The sequence below is a fragment of the Drosophila takahashii genome, chromosome 3L, assembly GCF_030179915.1.
Source record: "Drosophila takahashii strain IR98-3 E-12201 chromosome 3L, DtakHiC1v2, whole genome shotgun sequence".
In the NCBI taxonomy this organism is placed as follows: Eukaryota; Metazoa; Arthropoda; class Insecta; order Diptera; family Drosophilidae; genus Drosophila; species Drosophila takahashii.
In genome coordinates this window covers 11850326-11871918 of record NC_091680.1, presented here as the reverse complement: position 1 = coordinate 11871918, position 21593 = coordinate 11850326, and the positions used below count along the sequence as shown (strand labels likewise).

General features: G+C 44.2%; 5 protein-coding genes across 6 annotated transcripts; 4 read left to right on the top strand and 1 right to left on the bottom strand.

Annotated features, from left to right (window-relative positions):
• The first annotated feature begins 162 nt into the window (after positions 1-162).
• On the top strand, positions 163-1070 carry Cp18 (Chorion protein 18). Its single transcript, XM_017159676.3, has 2 exons — positions 163-321; positions 482-1070. Exons 1-2 carry the CDS (start codon positions 307-309, stop codon positions 977-979), a joined length of 513 nt encoding a protein of 170 aa, XP_017015165.2. The 5' UTR covers positions 163-306; the 3' UTR covers positions 980-1070.
• Positions 1071-1857: 787 nt separating this feature from the next.
• On the top strand, positions 1858-2521 carry Cp15 (Chorion protein 15). Its single transcript, XM_044395972.2, has 2 exons — positions 1858-1988; positions 2064-2521. The coding sequence occupies exons 1-2, from the start codon at positions 1977-1979 to the stop codon at positions 2388-2390; spliced, it is 339 nt and encodes a 112-aa protein (XP_044251907.1). The 5' UTR covers positions 1858-1976; the 3' UTR covers positions 2391-2521.
• A 641-nt stretch (positions 2522-3162) lies between these two features.
• On the top strand, positions 3163-4007 carry Cp19 (Chorion protein 19). The gene is made up of 2 exons (XM_044395970.2): positions 3163-3305; positions 3393-4007. Exons 1-2 carry the CDS (start codon positions 3291-3293, stop codon positions 3909-3911), a joined length of 534 nt encoding a protein of 177 aa, XP_044251905.1. The 5' UTR covers positions 3163-3290; the 3' UTR covers positions 3912-4007.
• Positions 4008-5503: 1496 nt separating this feature from the next.
• Cp16 (Chorion protein 16) lies at positions 5504-6205 on the top strand. The gene is made up of 2 exons (XM_044396028.2): positions 5504-5904; positions 6063-6205. Exons 1-2 carry the CDS (start codon positions 5574-5576, stop codon positions 6146-6148), a joined length of 417 nt encoding a protein of 138 aa, XP_044251963.1. The 5' UTR covers positions 5504-5573; the 3' UTR covers positions 6149-6205.
• A 272-nt stretch (positions 6206-6477) lies between these two features.
• Positions 6478-19607, bottom strand: Prm (Paramyosin). Of its 2 annotated transcripts, XM_044396026.2 has the most exons (9): positions 19251-19607; positions 18608-18664; positions 16527-16613; positions 16291-16457; positions 13790-14661; positions 13260-13387; positions 13077-13189; positions 8014-8629; positions 6478-7649 (listed from the first exon to the last, which is right to left on the bottom strand). In XM_044396026.2, the coding sequence occupies exons 1-9, from the start codon at positions 19371-19373 to the stop codon at positions 7173-7175; spliced, it is 2640 nt and encodes an 879-aa protein (XP_044251961.1). In that variant the 5' UTR covers positions 19374-19607; the 3' UTR covers positions 6478-7172. The 2 variants fall into 2 exon arrangements, with proteins under 2 accessions (XP_044251961.1, XP_044251962.1); XM_044396027.2 differs by lacking the exons at positions 13077-13189; positions 13260-13387; positions 13790-14661; ... (2 more) ...; positions 18608-18664; positions 19251-19607 and adding exons at positions 10873-11912; positions 12517-12625; positions 12697-12815.
• Between the last annotated feature and the right edge of the window lie 1986 nt (positions 19608-21593).

Sequence of the window (21593 nt, the reverse complement as noted above, 5' to 3'; positions counted from 1 at the left end):
GTGCTGGAATCTTACGTAATGCGGTCTCGTCTCCGGCAGACGATGGCGTAAGCACAGACGCCTGCTATCTGGACCGGGCCGAATTGAGAGCCAGCTTTTTGGCCACGTCTCCGGCGGCGTCTCCAGATTGCCGGACAAAGAGCCCCCCGGTGGCCTGGAGCAGCGTCTCCGGGAGCTCCGAGAGCCGAAACTTGCATCATATTCGTCACGTAAGCCTGGACTGGATCTGGTATAAAAACAAAACAGTGAGCCGGAATGAGACATTAGTTACCTTCGCATCGATCAACTAACCAACTCAGCCTCAGAATGATGAAGTTCATGGTGAGTCTTAATTTCTAATGGTGGTTCTATCTAAAATCCTTTAAGAATATTAAAATAAATGTAATAAAAATGAGTTTTTATTTGGAATATTTTAATACAATTATTTTCGTATGTTTCTTGTAAAACCAATACTAATTCATATTTTCCCTCGATCCCTTAGTGCATCTGCCTCTGCGCCATTGCCGCTGTTTCGGCGAACTCCTACGGACGTGCCCGCGCTGGATACGGTGGTGCACCAGTGGGTGGCTATGCCTACCAGGTGCAGCCCGCCCTGACCGTTAAGGCCATCGTTCCCTCGTATGGCGGTGGATATGGTGGACACCACGGTGGATATGGCGGTGGCTACGAGTCCGCTCCCCTGGCCTCGGCCTACAGCGGCGCCGATGTGGGATCTGGCTACTCCGGTTCCGGCTACGGTGGTGCTCCGCCAGTCGATGCCCAGGCCATTGCCCTGGCCAAGCTCGCCCTGGCTGCTCCCAGTGCCGGAGGTCCTCTGCTCTGGAAGGAGGCTCCCCGCTACGAACAGCCCGTCTACCCCCCCATCAGCTACGGACCCCAGGAGTACGGACGCAGCGAGAAGGTCAAGGGCGGTTCGGCAGCGGCTGCCGCCAGTTCCGTGGCCGCCGGAAAGAAGGGTTACAAGAGGCCCAGCTACTGAGCGGGTAAACCATGAACAGTGAACCAGAAACTATTGAATAATACTAAGGAACTAGGCCATGATAATAAAAGGCAAAACATCGAGACTTAAATTTTGAGTGTATTATTCTTGCTGGGGCTTAAACTTTTGGTCAAGAGCTTCGCTCTGCATATCTTAGCTGAATTGGCACTGAATTTTGGTTTTAGCTGTGCCATATGATACGATACTTTGAGCCAGCAGAAATTTATTGGTCTGCTAAAGAGCCAAATGAAGTTTTAATGAAAAATGGGCAAGTCGATTGAAGTGGAAATTTAAATCTTTAAATTACTACTTTAGAACCATTATACAATTTTCATTTATAAAATTAAATTAATTAAATCAAATTTAAAAGTACCTAAAGTAAATTGTTGGCCTTAAGTTTTAGCAATCATTAAATATAAGTTAGAAAATCAAACTTAGTAAAATGTAATAATTAAATAATAATTTTCTTAATAAGTTGGAAAATTTTAAAAAATAATTTGTAGGCCTGGTAAAGTACTTTCAATGTAAAACCGGCTAAAACCGGTTCTTGAAGAATTCGCTCCAATTCTATCAATTTTCCGGGCACAACCGCCCTGTAAGCCATTACCCCCAAGAATGTGAAAAACAGAAAGTTAGTTACAACAAATTTTGGAGTATATTTCAAATAGACGCGTTCGTAAGTCCCAATTGAGAGAGTCGCGTGTTTGTGGTTCCAGTATCAAGACCCAAACTCGACTCAAGTAGAATGGCACATCGCGTAACCAGGCGATTTTATAATGGCCCCGACAACAAGTATATGGCAGTACATAAATCAAATGTGAGTATATTCCAGACCGGGGCAATTATGAAATGCGGTTTCTGGACTGAAACAGAGCGATTTGTGTATATAGGTCACGTAAAAATCCAGGCTAAATTTCGCCTATAAAAGCGGGGCTTTCTGGTCGGTAAATCATAGTTTGATTGATTACCCCAAAGCAACAAAACTAAGCCACTCACCATGAAGTACCTGGTAAGTTGTGCAAACCCTCGATCAGGAAGTGGCAGCCAGCTAATCCTCGGGATTTCCCTTCCTTTCTACCCTTAGATCGTCTGTGTTACCCTCGCCCTGTTCGCCTACATCAACGCCAGCCCAGTGTACGGCAACCGAGGAGGATATGGTGGCGGCTATGGTGGCATCCAGCGCGTCGTCTACGAGGAGGTGCCTTCCTACGGACGCAGCCACGGTGGCTACGACAGCTATCCCCGCAGCCTGCGATCGGAGGGCAATGGAGGCAGTGCCGCCGCTGCCGCCGCCGCCTCCGCCGCTGCCGTGAATCCCGGCAGCTACCGCCAGTTCGCCGTTCCCTCCTGGGAGATCGACGGTGGCCGCGGCCATGAGTACGGACACGGTGGCTACGGACGCGGCTACTAATTTCCGCTCCCTCCCGCCAGCGAATCGAACTATCGACTCCTTGTTCAAATCCTCGAGTGGCTGTCACAGCGAAACTCTGAGAATCGGCTAATAAAAACGATCTGAACGCAATGGAAAATATCGAACAAAAATCCATATTGTCTTTTTTATTGTGACATACTTTTTAGCGCAGTTCTGGGTGAAGACTGTGTGGTGGGGAAATATAGTTCCCGACACAAGCTGAGCTTTGGGGTCCGACTGTTGAAATATATGGTTTAAACGGATTGTTGTTTTTAATAATTCAACTATTGAATTTACCGAAATTTTTACAAAGTCTATCACTTAACCCCAAGTTATTTATCCATCTTATAACAAAAAAAAATAATTACTTAAGTATTTTAAACTATTTTTAAAGTGATATGCTAAAATTAAACAGAGTTTTTTCCCTCTATTTTTTAGATATAGTTATAACCTCTCTTTAGGTATACTTCTTAAAAAATAGTACTTTTTCTAAATAGAGATACAACTTTCTTGAGTGGCACGTTGGCTTTACCCCCTGATTCATCATTATCCCCCTAATCCGTCTGCGTTCACTCACGCACCCATAAACCTCCATTTTCGGTCCATCTGCATCTGCCACCCCCAACGAAGGTCGACCGCCGAATGTCGGCGATACGAGCTGCTCAAGCCGAAACGAACTGAGCGTCGAGCCCCGATATCTGGCTAGGAAAAGCTAGAAATCCGCAGAAAGTTCCCCAACCGAGCGGGCCAAGAAGAGCCAACCAGCTCTTGAGCCGTGATAAATTTCTGGGCGAGATCACGTTTCGAGTGCAAGAATAATTTTTGCTTATATAAAGAAGTGTGCTTCGCCGTTTAATATGTTAATTCTGCCAACTGTGCCAAAACCCCGACATCATAGCCATGAACAAGTTTGCTGTAAGTATTGATGGGTGTCCCTGAAGAGTGTTTCTGGTTTTCAATTGTTCGAATCAAGGCTAATTTGGAATATTCCTGATTTTCCAGTCTTTCGCAGTCATCTTCTGCGCCTGCATCGTGGGCAGCTGCTACGCCAACTACGGTGGCCAGGAGAGCTACGGACCCCGCGGAGGCTCCTATGGCCAGGATGGCTCCGCCGCCTCGGCTGCCAGCTCGGCAGCTGCCGCCGGAAGCGAGGGCCAGCAGCGCTATGAGCGCCCCGTGGAGATCATTGCCGGAGGACCGCGTGGCGGCTATGGCCCCGAGATCCTGCGTCCCATCCAGATAAGCGCCGGAGGATATGGCGGCGAGCGTCGTGGCTACAACCATGGTGGCAACTACCGTCGTGGTGGCTACGGACCCCGCTGGACCGTCCAGCCCGCCGGAGCCACGCTCCTCTATCCTGGCCAGAACAACTACCGCGCCTACGTTTCGCCCCCGGAATACAGCAAGGTGGTGCTGCCCATCCGCGCCGGCGCCCCAGTGGCCAAGCTCTTCGTCCCCGAGAACCAGTATGGCAGCCAGTACGGCAGCCAGTACGGTGCCCACCGCAGCAGCGGCTACTAGGCGCATGCTTGATCCCCAGATCCCAGCCAACCGGGCGGATACTTGATCTCAGCCTGATAGTCTGTACATAATAAAAACCACAAAGGAAAATCATAATTATATTTTCGATATATTCTTTTGGTTGCTTAAGGTCTTCAGGGGATTACTTGTATCTATGAGAAAACCAATTTTCGGCGTTCTGTCGCTGAAATGCAGCTGCAGCAGCTGTTGCAGCAGTGGGTGGAGAAATATTATTATTATTCATTTGATTGCAGCCCCTCGCCGGGAATGTGTTTGAGTGGCTTGGCGGAAACGTGCTCCGGATTTGCTTGCTCCGGCTCACTCGCAAATCACTCGGTACCGCGCTTCCCAGAACCATAAACATTCAATTATTTATTGTGTCAGTCAGTCAATAATCTTGTGGCTAGAAAGCGCCACAGTTGAGTTCGCCGATTGCCGCGCTTTTATTTTCTGGCTGGTAAGCAAACCCAACTGCTTAGTTGTTTGGGGCCGAGCTCTTGGCCAAGATCTTCAATGCTGCTGGCCATCGCTTGACATTCGAGTCGAGCGGTGAATCACGGCAAGAATTCTTGGTTCGAGTGCGGCACAATTCATGGGAAAAGTTCTCGCTAAAAATTGGCATCGTGTGTAGCGGCATTTTGAAGAAAAACATTTTGATGTCTTATAGATGCATGAAAGTTGTTTGATTTTTTAGACAATTAAAATGTTTGTTTAACATAATTTACTGATTAATAATATGGAATCTTATTTTAATTATTTAATCTGGTAATAAGCCAATGGTGATATTGTTCCACAAAGACTAGAATATACGAAAAAACTATTTCTATTTTTTTAAATTATTATAATCAAGTTTTATATAAAATAACTATTTTTAATCAAAGGCTTCCTAATTAAAAGAACTTATTTCATTAAAATTAAATTTTATTTCGTTTAAATATTTTGAATCGCAAAGTATTTGTAAAGTGTTTAAGACTAAAGTTCTGTTTAAAGATTTCAGCAAAGATTTCCATTTTAAGAAGATTTTTGTTACGATAAGTAAGAAATGATTTTTAGATGTGAATGTAAAATTATACTTTATGGGTAAAATAAAGATCTTATTGGTAAAATTATTCCGCATAATCCTGAAAATAGCAATGAAGCGTTGAGATCATGATTCATAAGTTTTTGGAAACCTGCGTTAACAGAGGTACCGAATGAACTTGCAGGTTCCGGTTCATGTTCATTGATCACTGGCCCAACCTTAACCCCAGTTGGCCCGATTTCCGATGCGTGCATGGGCCGGATCGCAGTGGAGTACGGCCAAAGCCCCGATACCGCACACACCAGAAGCGAACGGAGCGTGCCGAGCAGGGGGAAGTCGCTATCAATGGAGCAGCTTCTCGGGGTTCCCGCAATTTGGCGCGCAATTTCAATGAGCATAGAAATTGGAGACGATCCCGGGGGCCTTATCGCCCTGGGAAAGAGGCGGAGGGGTTGGAGATGCTGCCAGTGGCGGCCCCCCGAAAGTGACTGGTCATCGAGCGGGTTTGGTCACGTCTGGTGAGCTCACAAATCGCGGAGCAGCTCAAATGGTGTTGCTATAAAAGCAATTTGGACACACGCTCCGGTTAATTAGTTTTCGAAACACCACCGTTCCTCGCACCACCACCGAAAAAAAAAAGAATGTCCGTTACCCTGCGACTCGTTTGCCTGATGGCCTGCTGCGTTGCCCTGGCCGTGGCGAATCGCCCCCACTACGGCGGATCCGGATACGGTTCCAACTACGGAGATGTGGTCAAGGCCGCCGAGACCGCCGAGGCCCAGGCTTCCGCCCTGACCAACGCCGCCGGTGCCGCTGCCTCCGCCGCCAAGTTGGACGGAGCCGATTGGTATGCCCTCAACCGATATGGTTGGGAGCAGGGCAGGCCGCTCCTGGCCAAGCCCTACGGTCCTCTGGACAAGCTCTACGCCGCCGCCCTGCCACCGCGCTCTTTCGTGGCCGAAATCGATCCAGGTGGGTTTTTACCTAATCATTTGGGGGCTTAACTTGGATTTTAATGGGTTTTTAACATTAAAATCGAAAATAACTTAATAATTAACCAGTTGATCCAAGTATCCATACTTTAAGTGATCCATACTTATTATATTTTTATTTATTTATCTACTTTCCAGTCTTCAAGAAGAGCCACTATGGCGGAGCTTACGGCGAGAAGGCGATTCTGAACACGGAATCCAAATTGGGTGTTGTGGCCATCTAAGAGCTTGGATTGTGTAGCTCCAAAAGTGTTAATAAATAGTGATAGCTTAAAGCGAAATATATGGTGGAAAATTTATTTGATGGGTTGGGAAGCTTGGGTTGTAGTGGAAAATATAATGATATTTCAATTAACTGATTGAAGATTTAAGATAGGTAACATCCAAGGGTTATATCATCTTCAAGACTAAAACAACCCCGCAGTTCATAATTCCCTGTTAAGCCGCTTTCTCCCCTTTAGTAAAATCGATTTCGCCTTATAATTTCTTATTTGTTATTATTATAGAATAGAATTTCGTTTTATTGCAAGATACAAAGTAAAAAAATGTGAAATTTGCTCAGTTTTGTTGATGTTGATTTAATGTAAAAATTCAAATTCGTTACGAGCACACAGAAATTTACCTACTAAACATAAAGTGAACTAAAAACAAATAGTAGAAGCGGTTGTAACTCGGTTAACTCGATGCTGCAGTGGCGTGCTTAGTGGGATCTTGGTGACGATTATCATTTCCATTTCGTGTTTCATGTATGGTATTATTTTCATGGGGCCTGGGCTCCATCCGACGTTATTGTTCAGCCAACTCTCGTGGTTCTCTCTTCTCTACGTACAAGTATTATATATCGCATGTGGTATATATCTCTATCGCTAGCAAAACTCTGCCAAGTTTTCGTTGATTTGTTTTTATTTTGTTTTTTAGGTTTTCAGGTTCATTATTTTAATTAAATTACATGAACTTCAAAATAGTATTATTATTATATAGATAGGATGTGTAGTGTTATGTATTTATAGTGTGTAGCCTATACGAACTCCCCCGCCGAAGTCCACTGGTTGTTCTCGATGGCATCCCCGGCGTTGGGGTTGACAAAAAAATTTAAATTATAAAAACTTTCTCACGCAATTCTCGTTCTGTTCCGGCACTCTGAACCCCCCATTCGCCTGATCTTCTTCGGTTTTTCTTCCGGGGTGCGTTCGGTGGTTCGGTTCGCGTTTGACAATGAAATGATATCGGTGCGGTGCTGGGCCCTCCCTATTCGGTGATCGTCCTTGTGGTCTCCTGGATGTACACCTGGGAGCCGGGCACCGTCGAGGTGGTCACGAATGTGCGGTGCTTGGCGCGGATGATGTTCAGGCTGGACTCGGCGGTATCGGCACGGTCCTCGGCGGCCTCCAGCTCGCGCTGGAAGCGGCGCACCCGGGTGGTGGACTGCTGGGAAACGCCCTCCTGCTCGGACAGCTGGCGGCGGTAGATGTTGATCTTGGCAGTGGACTTGTCCAGCGCGTCCTGCAGCAGGATGAGGTTCTTCTGGTCCTCCTCGCACTGCACGATCACCTCCTTGACGGTGCGCTCCTTCTTGCGCAGAATCTTGATGGTCTCGGCGTGGCGGCGCTTCTCCTCCTCCAGCTCCAGCTCCAAGTCACGGATGCGGGCCTCCAGCTTGCTGATGATGCGCTTGCTGCCGGCGACGGCGTTCAGCTCGACCTCCTCCAAGCGGATGGACAAGTTCTGGGGAAGGGATTATGGATTGGGATTAGATGGTAGTCTTCAATAGATAGTACTACTTTAAATTTTATCTCTCCGAAATGGAACTTAAAATCAGTAGCTCTACTGGTTTGGGGTCTGGATTAATTCTCAAAAATAGTTTGTATATCAGAAATCATTAGGAACTAAAAATCATATATTGCTCTTATTAACTTAAGTAACGAATGAATTTTATAATTACTATAAATATTATAAAAAATATTTTGTTTCCAGAAAATAAATCTTAAAATATGATTTTTGAGGCACACCCATCTATAATGATCCAATGATATTTTCCTTTCAAAAAAATTCCGAAAAATCCTTAGTTAGTATCTAGTACATCACCCACCTTGACTTCGACTTCCAAGGACTTCTTGATGGTCTCCAGCTTAACGATGCGCTCCTGCTCCTCGTGCACCTGCTCGATGACGTGCTTGAGCTCCACCGACACCTTCTGGTAGCGCTCGTCGCTGATGCGCAGCTCCTTGGACACCTCCTCGTAGTCGGAGGCGACGACGGAGAGCTCCTGCTCCAGCTTGGACTTGATGGAGACCAGGTTGACATTGACGGTGGTCAGCTCGTTGATGCGCGAAGCGGCCTCCTCGTACTGCAGCTCCACGGTGCGCTTGGCACGGTTGGCGCTGTCCAGGTGGGAGCGGACCTCCTCCAGCTCGCCATTCAGACCGGCCAGACGGCGCTGGGCGACGGCATACTGGTCCAAGGTGGCCTGCAGCTGGCGCTGAACGTCCTCGTAGTGGGCCTGCAGCTCGGTCAGCTGCAGCGACTGCTTCTTGATCACCTTCTGCAGATCGATGTTGGTCTTGTTGGCCACATCCAGGGACATCTCCAGCTCGGTGATCTGGATCTGCAGCTTCTTCTTGATGCGGGTCACCTCGGTCTTCAGCCGGGTCTCCGCCTCGATGACGCGGGCATTGAGCTGCTCGATCTCGATGGAGGTCTGCTTGCTAGGGGTTGCAGATTGATTGATTGGAGTTAGAGATGATTTCCCAAATATTAGGGTTATTGATATATCAAGAAGTAGCCCCCCGCAAAAAGAGCACCAGTTTACCTTCGTTGTTTCGCTTTGCTGGCTCTATTTTTGGCCCCAATGTCTGACCCACAATTTGCACCACAATTTTCGCACCACTCAGCAGCGGCACTCAACCACTCAACTCAGGTGCTCTGGCATTGTCAAAAACGCTTCATTGTTTCGCTGGCCGCTGCATTCGCGAATTTCTGTGTATTTTTACGCATGATAAAGACATCGAACTTGTCACAAATAGCTTGGGTTTACATGCCAAAGTATTTGGCGAGAAGTTCCTTCTCCCCCCTTCCCCTGCAGAATTTTATTTTGTTTTTGGGGTAAGTGCATCATGCGTCTATTCTTGGGCGTAGGTGCTTTCGTCTTGCGACGATGCCAACTAAATTTGAGTAGTGCTTGTCTTTCTGATACTCTACCTGATTCACTTTCTAATTTGATTCTGACAACAGGTACCTTAGGTTGTAATTACTAATTAATGAACTATGACTACTGAGTGCTATTTAAGTGCGAGTGCTATAAAACTAGGGTAATTATAATAGTACTATTTCTATAGGTAACTCAATATAGCAATTGAAAAAATTACTATTTAAAATCAAATCCATCATTGTCTTCCAGTAATATATTTTATATTTCCCAATTTTTCTTTTGGAGAACTGGAATTAGAACATCAAAAACCATTATCAGGTCATTATACTGCCCAGTTATATCATACAAAAAAATATTAAAAAGAAGCAACCTTCATCAGCCAGAATTTCCTAATTCCGATGATCTTTTTGTTTAGTTGAGTACTATGCTTTCTTATAAAAGCCCCTGTGTTGGTTACTTAATCTTAAAATCGTGTGTGTGCTCATCGCTGTCGCCTTGCCAAGGTATTTGGTGTGCACGGGCGTCTTAGCTAGAAAACTTAAGTATTCCCATTTAGATTTTAATTTTTCCCTGCCATTGTTTTCAATGTTTACGCAAAAATATTTGCTGGGTCTTATGTTGTTCTTTTTTCGCCGCCACTTCTTGTGATTGTTTTTGCTGTCATGCGCATCAGTTTTCTTCGGATGAAAATAAAATAAATCTCGAACTTGAAGGACAAACCCCAAACAATAGTTGTTCGGACCATCTACGCGCAAATCAAACAGACAGCCTCGAAATGCCTGAGGTGCGGGTGCGAAATATGATAGGTTCGGGTAAAACGTCGATATTTCAAGGGAAAGTGAAGAGTAAATTAGGTGTACGATTGACTTGACTTTTAGCTTTTATATTTAAGGAAAGAAAAGTTCATTTTTTCGAATCAATGTCCAAGAAAAATACCAGTTTTAAAAGAAGAATATTTCCTCATTGCTTACACCTAATTAATCGTAAATTATTTCTTCTTAGAAACCCCGGACAAATTTAATAATTAATAGTCGAATTGCTGGCGATCTTCTGCAATTAGCCGTTGTCAAATATGCTGCGCATAATTCTGCATAAATAATTCACAGAAGACTGCCCAACAGACACAATAACGAGAAGCGGCCAACATAGTGGAGCAAAACAAGACCGCGATTCGCGAAAACTCTTGAAACGAAAATACATTTTGTGCCAGACGAGGAACGACAAACAGACAATTAGAAATGGCAAATTGGTGGGTTGGAGGAGGAGGTTCTAGGATGCGCAGACAAAAAATTGAGCTGCAATTCAAAAATGTTCGCATTTATTCAAATTCCCCGGATGGTGGCTACACAGAGAAACAGATCGATCCACTTGAAATTAACACATTTTTGTGGTTTTCTGAGAAGGGACCTTTAAAAATGTTTAAGATATATATCTTTAAATATTTTAAAAAACTTTTTGGTGAAATGAGAAGTTATATATTTGATTTTCAAAAGGATTTTCTATCTCTTTAATCTGTATAGTCATTAAAAGTTCACCTTTTGATATCTAAATTGTATAATTTGATACTTTTAAAAACCAAAAGGTAATCGTTTTTGGATCGTCAAAAAATAATCTAATTTATCGAATGAAGATGAGAACGAAAAGGGCGGAAAAGAAGGGTCAAAAGGAGGGGCTTTGGAATAAGGGATCAAAAGGGGGCTGAGGACCTAGTGCTTCCAGTACACATAGCTATAGTCCTTGAGCTTGGGATGGGTGCGCAGGACCTTGCGACAGATCCAGCACTTATCCTCTATACCGCACCTGCTGTCCGCGTAGAACTCGACCGTCCGCTGATTGAGGGTCGACAGCTGGCGCTTCACGTTGTGCAGCGACGAGGAGACGCGGTGGTCCAGCTTGTCCACCAGCCGGTCGTCCATCAGCTCGATGTGGAGCGCATGGGCGCGCAGCTGGCCATCCAAGGGGGAGGAGGATCGCGAACGGCCCGCACGCGAAACGGCGCGACTCGAACGGACCAGGGTTTGCGAAATGTAGTCCTCCTCCTCCTTCTTGGCCGTCTTGATGTTCCTCTCCGACTCAGAGAGCAGCGCCTGGGCGATGGCACTGGCGGACTTGCCGCGAATCGAGCGCTTAAAGTCGTCCGACATCTGATCGACCTCGTTATCCAACTCTATCTTACGGATGCGCTGCAATATCTTTAGGGTGTCGCGTTTGATCAGATCCTCGAGCTCCTCCTGACGGCGGCGGCGGCGCTGGCGCGATCTTTCGACAACTGTGTCCGGTTCAAGGTGCTTGGCCACTCGCGTTGCGTCGACCAACTTTTGTACACTGAACGGCGATCGCTTCTGGGCCCGAAAGCTAAGCAATATCTCGTCGGCCCGAGCGGCACAGGTGCGCGACAAACGGACGATCTCGTCGGCGTTGTATTGTCGCACCGCATTCGACGGGCGGTACTGCTTCAGTCCCCGTTCGCTGACCCACGGCAGGTGGGGCTTCTTCACCTCCAGACCCTTGGCCTTGGCGTCCAGATAGTCCAGCATCGGCTGGTAGAAGTTCATGGTGTACCCATAGTTGTCCTCATAGGTGGTGGTCGCCGGACGGAAGCGGGAGGGTCTTTGTTTTAAGGCTAGGGCCATGATTTTTGGATGGGAGGGTGGGGGTTTTCAGGGGGATGTGCGTGACTGGTCTTAAGAGTACTCTAATTAAAGCTACAATTGTCGCCGCCTCTGTGTCGCCTTGTCGCCTCTGTAGCTTCGGATCTCTTGGTTGGGTTCTCCTCGGTTGGCAGCAGTGGCAGTTGCTGCTGCTTTGCAAATAAATTTGCTTTTCAAATTTGCCGAAATCTATAAAAAGATTGCATTTCGTTCGTTCAGCTGTTGGCATCGGGCAAGGTATGAGCATAATGACGACAATAACATCATCATCGTTATCATCATCATTTGTTGGCAGTCAATGTGCGCGGCTATGATTGATTCATTTTGGCAGCGAGCTCGAAGACAATGTCATAATAGCGGGCCATTTTATGCAATAGCCATGGAAGACACAAAAGATCTTAGGGGAAGTTATCATAAAGAAATCTAAAAATTAAGTTAAGAAAACTGGATTTTTAGGGTTTTTACTTTAATTTAAATTAATAGCTTGGTTGGTAATAAATCTTTATTCTTTCATTAAATCTTTTAAAAGACTTTTAAAATTATTAGCATTTTTTCAACATTCAGAGATCAATGATCACTGTAGAAACTCTTAGTCACTTTAATTGAGTGCCAAATCATTTCACAATATCACTTAGTCACCGGAAATGTCTATAAAACTTTAATAAAACCAAGATTAGCCTATTAGCTATTTGCATATTGAAGTAATCTTTAACTCATTTAAGATTTTACATTTTTTCAATCACTTCCAAGCACTGACCACCAACTGGAATGATATATGCTACACCAAACGTACCTCTTGCTAAAGAGCCACTCTTCAAGTCGAAAGTTTTCTCAATGAGATCTTTCGATTTTCAATAACGAACCCACTTTTGATTGTGTAATAGCTGCAACTGCGCAATTTTCTGCGGGAAATTCAATAGGGTTTTGTTAAGAAATCCATATAATTTCGAAAGCCAGATGGAGCGAAACCCACTTCTTGAGCTGAGCCTGTGAACCTCTTAGTGTGAGAACAGGATCTTTTGCCTGGCTTCTGATTAGAAAACTAATGCCGTTGCTTTGTGCGCGACTAAAGAACTCGAACTGATTGCTAATTGCTAAATGGGTCAGTTCACTATCAATTGTGTTGGCAGTGAACAGCGATTGCAAATCAATCGAATGATTTCCCCTAGCTGCCTTGAGGGGTGTTTATTTTCTTTTTCTATGGGGACTTCCGCTTTGGCAGGGGAAGCGACGAACCAGCGATCGACCTTCGTCTGTTGTCGCTGTTGTCAGTTGAGAGGCAGTGGCGTGGGGGCTACTTCTTAATGGGGCAGGGGGTATACTTAAAACCGAGATCACCGATCATTCACTTACCGAATAGCCTCGATCTCCTCATCCTTCTCGGCCAGACGACGCTCGGCGTCGTGGCGGTACTGGTTGAAGTCGGCGGCCAGGCGCTGACCACGCTGCTCCTCAGCCTTGCGGCCCTGGAAAAATGGATTTCAAAAATTATTTTAGTATTGTGATTTATCTAGAAGGTTAGTCCTGGCTACTTACAGCCTCGGCTTCCTTGTAGGCAGCGGTCAGCTCATCACGCTCGTTCTCCAGACGACGCAGCTCCAACTCCAGTTCGTGCAGGCGGCGGTTCAGGTCGTTAATGGCTCCCTTGGCCTCATGGAGATCATCTGGGGATTTAAAGGGTAAAATATTAATTAGTATTGCAATTTAAAGTTCAAGAGCAAGTGAGAGTTACACACAAAAAAAACATGTTCCCGTAAAATCGATATGGCCATGTAAATTTCAGGTCATGCAAAAACCATATCGTTTTTACATGAAATACTCTTTTCGACCAGGTCAAATTTATCTGGCCTCATATCAACATTTTCAAAAATTGATCTTAAGTAATGTTAAATCGATATGAAACGTAGATCGATTTTACATTATTTAAGATCAATTTTAATTTGATAAGAGGGTGTAGATGATCTTTAATTGCTTTCTGTTTTTAAAGTTCTTGTAGGGCCGATTTATGAATTGACATTCAGAAATCGACCCTTAAAATACCATAAAATAAGTTTTGGCAAACGCACCTCCCAGTTTCTTGTTCTCGCGGACCAGCTGGTTGTTGGAGTCCTTGACCTTGTCCAGTTCGTGCACGGTGCGGACGAGATCGGCGTGCTTGTTCTTCAGGTCGCGCTGGCTGGTCTCGTACAGGATGACGGTCTCGTCCAGACGGCTCTTCAGCTCCACGTTGTGCTTCTCGAGGGTGTTGACCGACTTGGTCAGCTCCCGGCAGCTGTTGTTGGACTTCTCCAGATCGATGATCAGGACCTCCACCTCGCTGGCCAGACGGGTCTTCATCTTCTCCAGGTTGTTGACCTTGACGATGAGCGACTCGATGTGCTCCTCCAGCTCGGTGATGCGCACCTGGTACTTGCGACGGATCTCCTCGACCTCCTCGGCGCGGGCGGCCACCTCGGCGCTCCACTTGTTCTGCCAGGAGGCGGCATCGGCATTGGCCTTGACCAACTGACGTTCCAAGTCGATGCGGGCCTCGGACTCCTCCTCGAGTTGACTACGAATCGAGTCCAATTCGATCTCAACCTGATGCAGCGAGGATTCGAGCAGCGAGCGACGACGGTCCTCGTCCTCCAAGCGGCGACGGGCGTCTTCCAGCTGGGAGATGACCTGGCTCTTGGAGAACGAGACCGTGTCCAGCTGGACCTTCAGATCTTGGACGTCCTTGGTCAGCTCAATGTTCTCCTGCGAGAGGCGAGATCGGTGCGAGCTGATGTCGATCACGGTGCGGTTGAGCTCCTCGATCTTCACGTTCAGCTCGGAGATCGAGACCTCCAGCTTGGAGATGTGCTTCTCGGACACGATCTTCTCCTTGGTGTAGGACTCGATCTGGGAGAGCAGCTCGTAGACTTCGGTCTGGAATTTAGCCTTGTCCTTCTCGGCTCTGCAAGCATTCGTTTAAAGAGAGAGGAGTGGGTTCTCCGGTTTAGTTCAGGGGGTCTTTGGTCTGGCATTCCCGATATCCCGATACTTAGGCATGGTTTTGTGAGATCGGCCGGGCTGTGAATCGCTAGCAAGCTTGGGTGGATCTGCGAGCTTTCGGCCACCGATCGAGGGCTTATCGATCGGTGGTCGAGAGCTCAGCAGGCCAAGGGTTAATATCATGTTTGGTCTGCCTGGAAGCAAGCTATGAGAATTGATTGGTAAAATAAAAAGGCATAAGCTGATGGGAAAGTAAGGGATAAGTAATGGGAATTGATTCGATCATAGTTTTAGAAAAAATCGATTCATAATATGTGTTAAATCGATAGTTTCGGTACTTATGTATTTATTTTCTTCATAAAGAATAGTTGGGAAAAATATGCAGAATGGCAATACAAGAATTTCATCTTCCAGAGAAGATCAAATAAATCCCATTACATATCGCTTTGATCATCGATCACATTCTCCATGTGCAATCCGTGGCATTTGCCAGCTTTTCCACCTGTCGGGGGCTAAAAGTCGGTGCAACCGACCTTTCCCACCCACAACAAGCTGAAGAGCCAGAAAACGTATCGGATTTCCATAATGCTCGATGGGTCGGAGCGGGACAGCGACAAAAACAATCAACACATTTTGTATATGATTCAATCAAAGACATATTTGGGTTGGGGCGTTGGTGCGAGCGAGAGGCGGCGATGCAGGGAGTCGGTGGGAGCGGAATGGCAACAGCAACAAAGAGCCTCTCTGCTCAAGAATGTGGATGAAAATTTCAAAATTTCTATAAATACATTTCCGCTCAGAAAGAAAATATGGTATGGGTGGTGGTGGGCATAACATATGGAAGAAAGTTTCGCCAACGAAAGCTTCGGGGGCAAAGCTTTTTCGAGAGAGCGGGACAGCTGCTGGCTGATCTTGCGACCGTCTTTGTCTCGAAACGGAAGTGCGCAAACTCGGGCGCACCTATCTTAAAGGTGGAAATGGGTATGGGTTCTTGGGATCCTAACTATTGAACTTGGGTTAAGGGACCTAAGACTTAGGAACATAGTTAGTTTTGAATAGTACTTGAGTGTTCCGATCTTCACGACTAGATCTTGATAGATAGCCTTGAATTGGCAGCGATTTCAACATTCCTGGGAATTTATTTTTGGAAATCGCTCGCTTCGATTTGGAAATATGAGAGGCGGCCAGCAACCGAAAGTTTCTCGAATTTTGCCTATACGTATGGCTTTTCGGCCACAATTTGTGTCAATAGAACTTGCAAGCCGTGCAGGTTTATGTTTTCTTTTCGGTTCTTTCGCATGTCATGGCATTTTGATGAATTGTTTATGATCTGCTTCGATTTCTTTGTTTTTGGGTCAGCGGGGCAGCGCAAGGTTAGCCACTGTATTGTTTTGTTACTACTGCACGAGATCTTGAGACATTGAAATGTCCGCGAGCGCCAGCTGACGCCACTTGATCATCATCATTGCGGGCAAATAAATATGTTCTGCGGATGCATGAGACAGCTGGGATTCGGTTGGAGATGTTTATGTTTGGGATATGATTTCTGGGTCAATGGAAATGGGGGCGTAGAAAGATCGCCTGTGCCTACCTAGCCTTGTTTTTCGTTAGGATTTCAACCTGTTCCTGGAAATCCGTGATAATTTCGTTGTGCTTTTTCTTCAAAAGCAGAGTGGTCTCCTCCGACTCAAGATGAACATCCTCAAGCAGCTTGCGCAGCTTCAGCAGCTCAGCGTCGCGCTTGCGGTTGGCTTCAAACTGGGTATTAGAGGAAAATACATATTTATTTCTGTGGTTATATCTCAGATATATCGAATCAATACTCACTTGATGTTCAGCACCACCCTCGGCCTCCTCAAGACGCTCGGACATCTGGATGACCTGAACGCTGAGATCGGCTTTCTCGCGCTCGATCTGGAATTTTCAGAGAACAGAAATCCAACGTTAGTCTAGGAATCTTTTAGGGACTTTTGTATAATCTAAAATATCTATAAATAACCTGCGCTAGCTATGCTCTGTGGCCAGTCAAACAGCCCATAATAAAAATTATAAATCACATTAATCAGTCAAAAATAATTATGCACATGCAACACCTAAAATAACAATGGCATCTTGCCAAGAAATATTCCACGCAGAGGTGTAGCCATAGTCCACGATTGCATCCACGATATGCGGGCCTATATGCGTATATATCTTTTGTGGGCGGCCGCACACGGCTTTCCTATATTGCATTTCCAAAAAGGCATTTGAATATTTTTTCGCTCGAACAGAAACATTTTTTGTTCGGTCTCTCGGAATCTAAACATTTGTGGACGACCTCGTTTGGGCAATTTTTGCGAATTGCAATTAAATGGTATTTTACGAGATCTCCGTGCTAGATGTAAGACCTGTGGGCTTTCTGGTATTTGGAGCTGTCAGAAGCGATAATTTCGAATACCTTAGCATACTTTTCGATACCTAAAATGTGGGTATATGTATTTGCTTGATAAATCTCTTTTAAATCCCCCCTGAATGTGTTTCAACATTTGTGTTTATCACAATACCTAGGCGAACATGTGTTTGTCTGTTCATTTGGCATAACAAAGTTGCCTATTGCCGCAAAGGCCACGTAAGTACGGGCCGTAAATCCATTTGCGCCATATGTATCTTGTAGATACATGTTTTTTGCCGCCTATATGCATATTCGGATATGTAGAAAATATGCCAGGCGGTGTGAAGGCTTTTAATGTGCATGTGAAATTATTTAATTTTCCCACAGACACACACAGATAACTGGGAAGATTTCCCCGCAGTGAGCGAGCGAATTTTCCCTCGCCGAGAGTTTCCTCTCAGCCACCGATGATGATGGCTTTTTGGCTACTTTATTTTCTTTTCTTCTCTGCTCATATTTTCGGTTGTTTTCAAGTTAATCATTCGCTTCTCTGTATTGAATGTCGTGCGCTAATTTTAGCCATTTTGTTCCATATATTGTGAGAGTGTGTTGGGGGGCGTATCTGTATTTGTATCTGTGTGCCAGTGCGTGCTAATCCATAAGGCAAAAGTAATTAAATGTTATTTCCAACAAAATATAAAGAACATTCTTGGCCAGCCCATTCCATTCCGATTCCGGCAAGAGCTCTCCGCATTTTCTAAATTTGTAATGCCCAAGGGGATCCAAGAGGATCGCGCTGAATGAAGTGCACTTTCGGCCTGCGAATTTTACCACTTTTCTCTGGCTTTTCTGCTTTTCCTCTGTCTTTGCGGCGGCCGCTGTCTTTGCAAAGTCAGGCGAAAAATCATTTATCAATGCTCCGCGAGAAAAAAGCAAAACGGCAAGCGAAAGCGATTGAAGTTCAATGCACATCATTATCATTTACTTTCACACTTTCGGAACTTTGCGAAGGGTAGTTTATTCTTAGATTTGCATTTGTTTGCTGCCTTTTCTATTGGTTCTATCGCTTCTGCTACTTCGTCTATTTTGATTTTATTTTGGTTTTCCACATATTTTTGCTGTTTTTAGGGTGACATTTGCGAGGCCAGGAAAGTGAAAATTGTTCTCCCTGGCGCTTTGACGTCCATTGGGTCGTGGGGAATGCAGGTTGATCTTTTCTTACTTCCTCAGAGATGTCATGTCTAACTAGGTAATTTCATCAGAAAATTTAGATGATTAGAGATGTCATATCTAACTAGCTAATTTCATCAGAAAATTTAGAGTACAATCCTCATTTTTAAAAATATAATAACGTTCCTGATAAAATCTCACATCTTGAAACTATGTTACATAGAAAATTAAATAGAAAATAAAAATCTCTAGACTATCTATTAAAAAAAATATATAAAAATTCAAGACAAATATATTTTAAATATCTTAAATTAAAAAAAAATATTTAGAAACTATACATTAAGATCTAATTTGATAGATTACTCACCCTTTGACGCAACTCACGTTCAACTTCAAGATCATCTTGGAGCAAACGGATCTTGTCCTGCAAGAAAATGGTGGATACATTTATTCAGTGTTATTCGGTATTCTTTTATGGGTTCATTATTTCATATTAGTTGATTGAAAATCTCATTAGAGCACTATTTAGCACAGCATTGATTTCTTCACAAATTTTTCTTCGATGTTTTCGTACATATAGGTATGTATCGCTCGGAGGTGGCCATTACATAATTTTTAGCAATGCATATGTATATACAGACACGTATAAGATACATATAGACATCTAGAATTTTGCTTCACCGAATTTCTATATTTCCACACACAAGAACGCGGCGAGAACTTAACACACCAATATATATCTACGGTATATATGTGCATTTGATATAGAGTGTAGATGAATTTTTCGGGTTTTTTAGTTTGTTTTTCTTATTTTTTCTTGATTATATTCTGATTCTTTTTCAGTCTCTACACAGACACCGAAACAAGAGAGAGAAATTCTCGTAGATTTTGAAGAAATTTGGCGCACACGCATTTCGTTCGTATTCCCTGGTCGGAATTCCAACGTCTTGAGAGGTTAGAAATGGGCGGTGGTAGTCGATTCCAATGCCGATCCCGATCCTGATCCTTACCTCCAAGCGGGAGAGCGAGCTCAGGTCCTGGATGTATTCGATGTTCACATCGGCGGCACCGGGTCCGGTGGATGTGGCCCGGTAGGAGTATTTCGAGGAGCGGACAGCCTGCGATGACGACATGTTGCTAGGTCAGATTTTCGATTCTGGTTCTCTAAATTAATTTGCGATCGGTTCGCGTATCTAATATTATGATTTGTATTTCCTCTCAAGCGAAAATCTCTACAGCACCGCACGCAGTTTTGTAGTTGTCACCGAGTCACCGAGAAAATTCGTAATAAACGTCGGAGTAAGGCTGGTGATCTACTGAACAAGAGATCCCGTTGTCGTTCGAATAAAGAGTATTTCGTTGATTTGGCCGCTGGTCGCTGGTGGATTCGTCTATTTCAACGATTTATTCGGCTCCCTTCGGGGCGATTCGTGTGCCATCGGCTCTCCTCCGATCTGAGTGGGGATATATCTCGAGATATATACCTTTCCCCCCCTTTTCCCCTCATATGTGAGTGGGAATTCGAGTGACTTTTCACGCGGCCCGTGTTGTTGTGTTAATTGCTCAGTTGTGTGGAAAATTCTTTGATTTTTCATTTTGGCCGCCGCTTGTGTGAACGCATTTTCACGCTAGTTTGGCTAAGAGCTTGCCCCCTACGAAAATAAACTCAAAAACACGAAGTACGGCAGCTTTTCTTTTCTTTTGCTTACCTGTAATTAGCCTGTGTCATTTGTGCGTTTCATTTTGTGTATCTAGCGTCTGGCCAGAATGTATCTACACATAAATTTTCCCAATTCTCGCCCGTACATATAAGTCATGTTGAAATATTTGGCATCTTCTGCAGATCATAAAGTTCATAATTTATATTTATTGGCTAATTTCGTTGGTTCAGGGGCCTCGGCAATATCTTTTGTTCGCTTATACGGTTCTGCCAGTACCAGTGTTCCAGCACGTAGCCCTCGATAATAGGGCTCCTACTTTTGGAACTTTTGGGGGTAAACTTAAAAACTTGTATGATAACGTCTAAATAACGTGACATGATGTCATACATTTTTTTGGTCATTCTAGGGGTTTTTAAATATTTTATACTTATTCGAACAATACTTTACTAAAGACTTAACCACTTACTATTTCCCCAAAAATAAATTATTTATTCAGATTTTTTCATTTTATTTGGTTTTAAGGAGAAATCTTATTGAAACTATTATTAAGAACTATTTAATAATAATAATTATTTCAACTTGATTCTGTATACTGCTGTGAATTGGATCCAATAGTTTTCTAAATTTATATTTCTTTTATAAGGTTAAAAGAAATGAAAATGTGTATTCAATCCCCAGCCAATTATAGGGCCCACCGATATATGCTATACAGATCTGATGGTGTTACAAAATTTTTAAGCCAGCAGAAAAATCATAAAAGTGTCAAAATTTTCGTTGATATTCTTTTAAAATTATTCGCTAACAGCCAATTAGGATTACAGCAATGTTTTCTAAAAATACTTGACTTTTGGCATCGAAAAGTGTTATTTGCCAGCATAAATAAGAAAAAAGTGTGCGAAATAAACAAAAATATACAATTTGAGTGAATCCTTGGCCATGCGGACAACAGTCTGCTCAACCTCAGACAATGCGTTGTCATCTAACAATTGTTGTTCAATGGTCACGTAGATGACTGTCTCGCTGTATATATATACATTTTGGCAACTGACGAGTCTCTCCATGTGCCCATAGTAAATATGTGTTTTGTAAATAATTCTGTTACATTTTGAGTGGTTTTCAACCTGCGGCTTTTGGCTCAGTTTTCCAAAGGAGCCGAAGCTTTTTGAGTGCAATTTTTTGGTTCGTTCGCGAGCGATCTCCTCCACCTGTGCTCCACACACAAACACACTCGCCTCACTATACTTAAAAATGATTTTTCGCTTATTTTTAGCAGCCGAATTTCATGTTATTTCTGCCTTTCTTTTCGGCTTGCTCATAATCGTGTTCATTTTCCACACACATTTCACCTGAGGCCAGCACACACACACACATCCAGAGGTCTAGATGGGCTAACCATCCAACCTTATATATAAGAACCGCCTTTGGCTCCGTTCGCATGGGTATCTCGCAGATACTTAGCTCTGGCTGGCCATAACTTTATTTATTTTATGCATGCATATAGACAATGTTGCCGCTACTCTCCACTCTCTGTATATATATAAAAGTGCGCGCCAGGCAGCCGTAGAATAATATTTAACATTTTGTGTGTTTGCCACATTTTGGAATGTGTAATAATTTAAAAATAACCTGGCGAATATGTAGCAAGCCGTCCGCCGATAAATAAGTCCTCCCAAAATAGAACCAAGCCAGACA

Coding starts and splice junctions, on each gene's coding strand:
- Cp16 (XM_044396028.2), top strand. CDS start 5,574: ATGTCCGTTACCCTGCGACTCGTTTGCCTGATGGCCTGCTGCGTTGCC. Junction 5,905..6,062: donor CGTGGCCGAAATCGATCCAG/GTGGGTTTTTAC, acceptor TCTACTTTCCAG/TCTTCAAGAAGAGCCACTAT.
- Prm (XM_044396026.2), bottom strand. CDS start 19,373: ATGTCGTCATCGCAGGCTGTCCGCTCCTCGAAATACTCCTACCGGGCC. Junction 16,614..18,607: donor AACGTGAGTTGCGTCAAAGG/GTGAGTAATCTA, acceptor TGAAAATTCCAG/ATCGAGCGCGAGAAAGCCGA. Junction 8,630..13,076: donor GAGGAGATCGAGGCTATTCG/GTAAGTGAATGA, acceptor TGCAACCCCTAG/CAAGCAGACCTCCATCGAGA.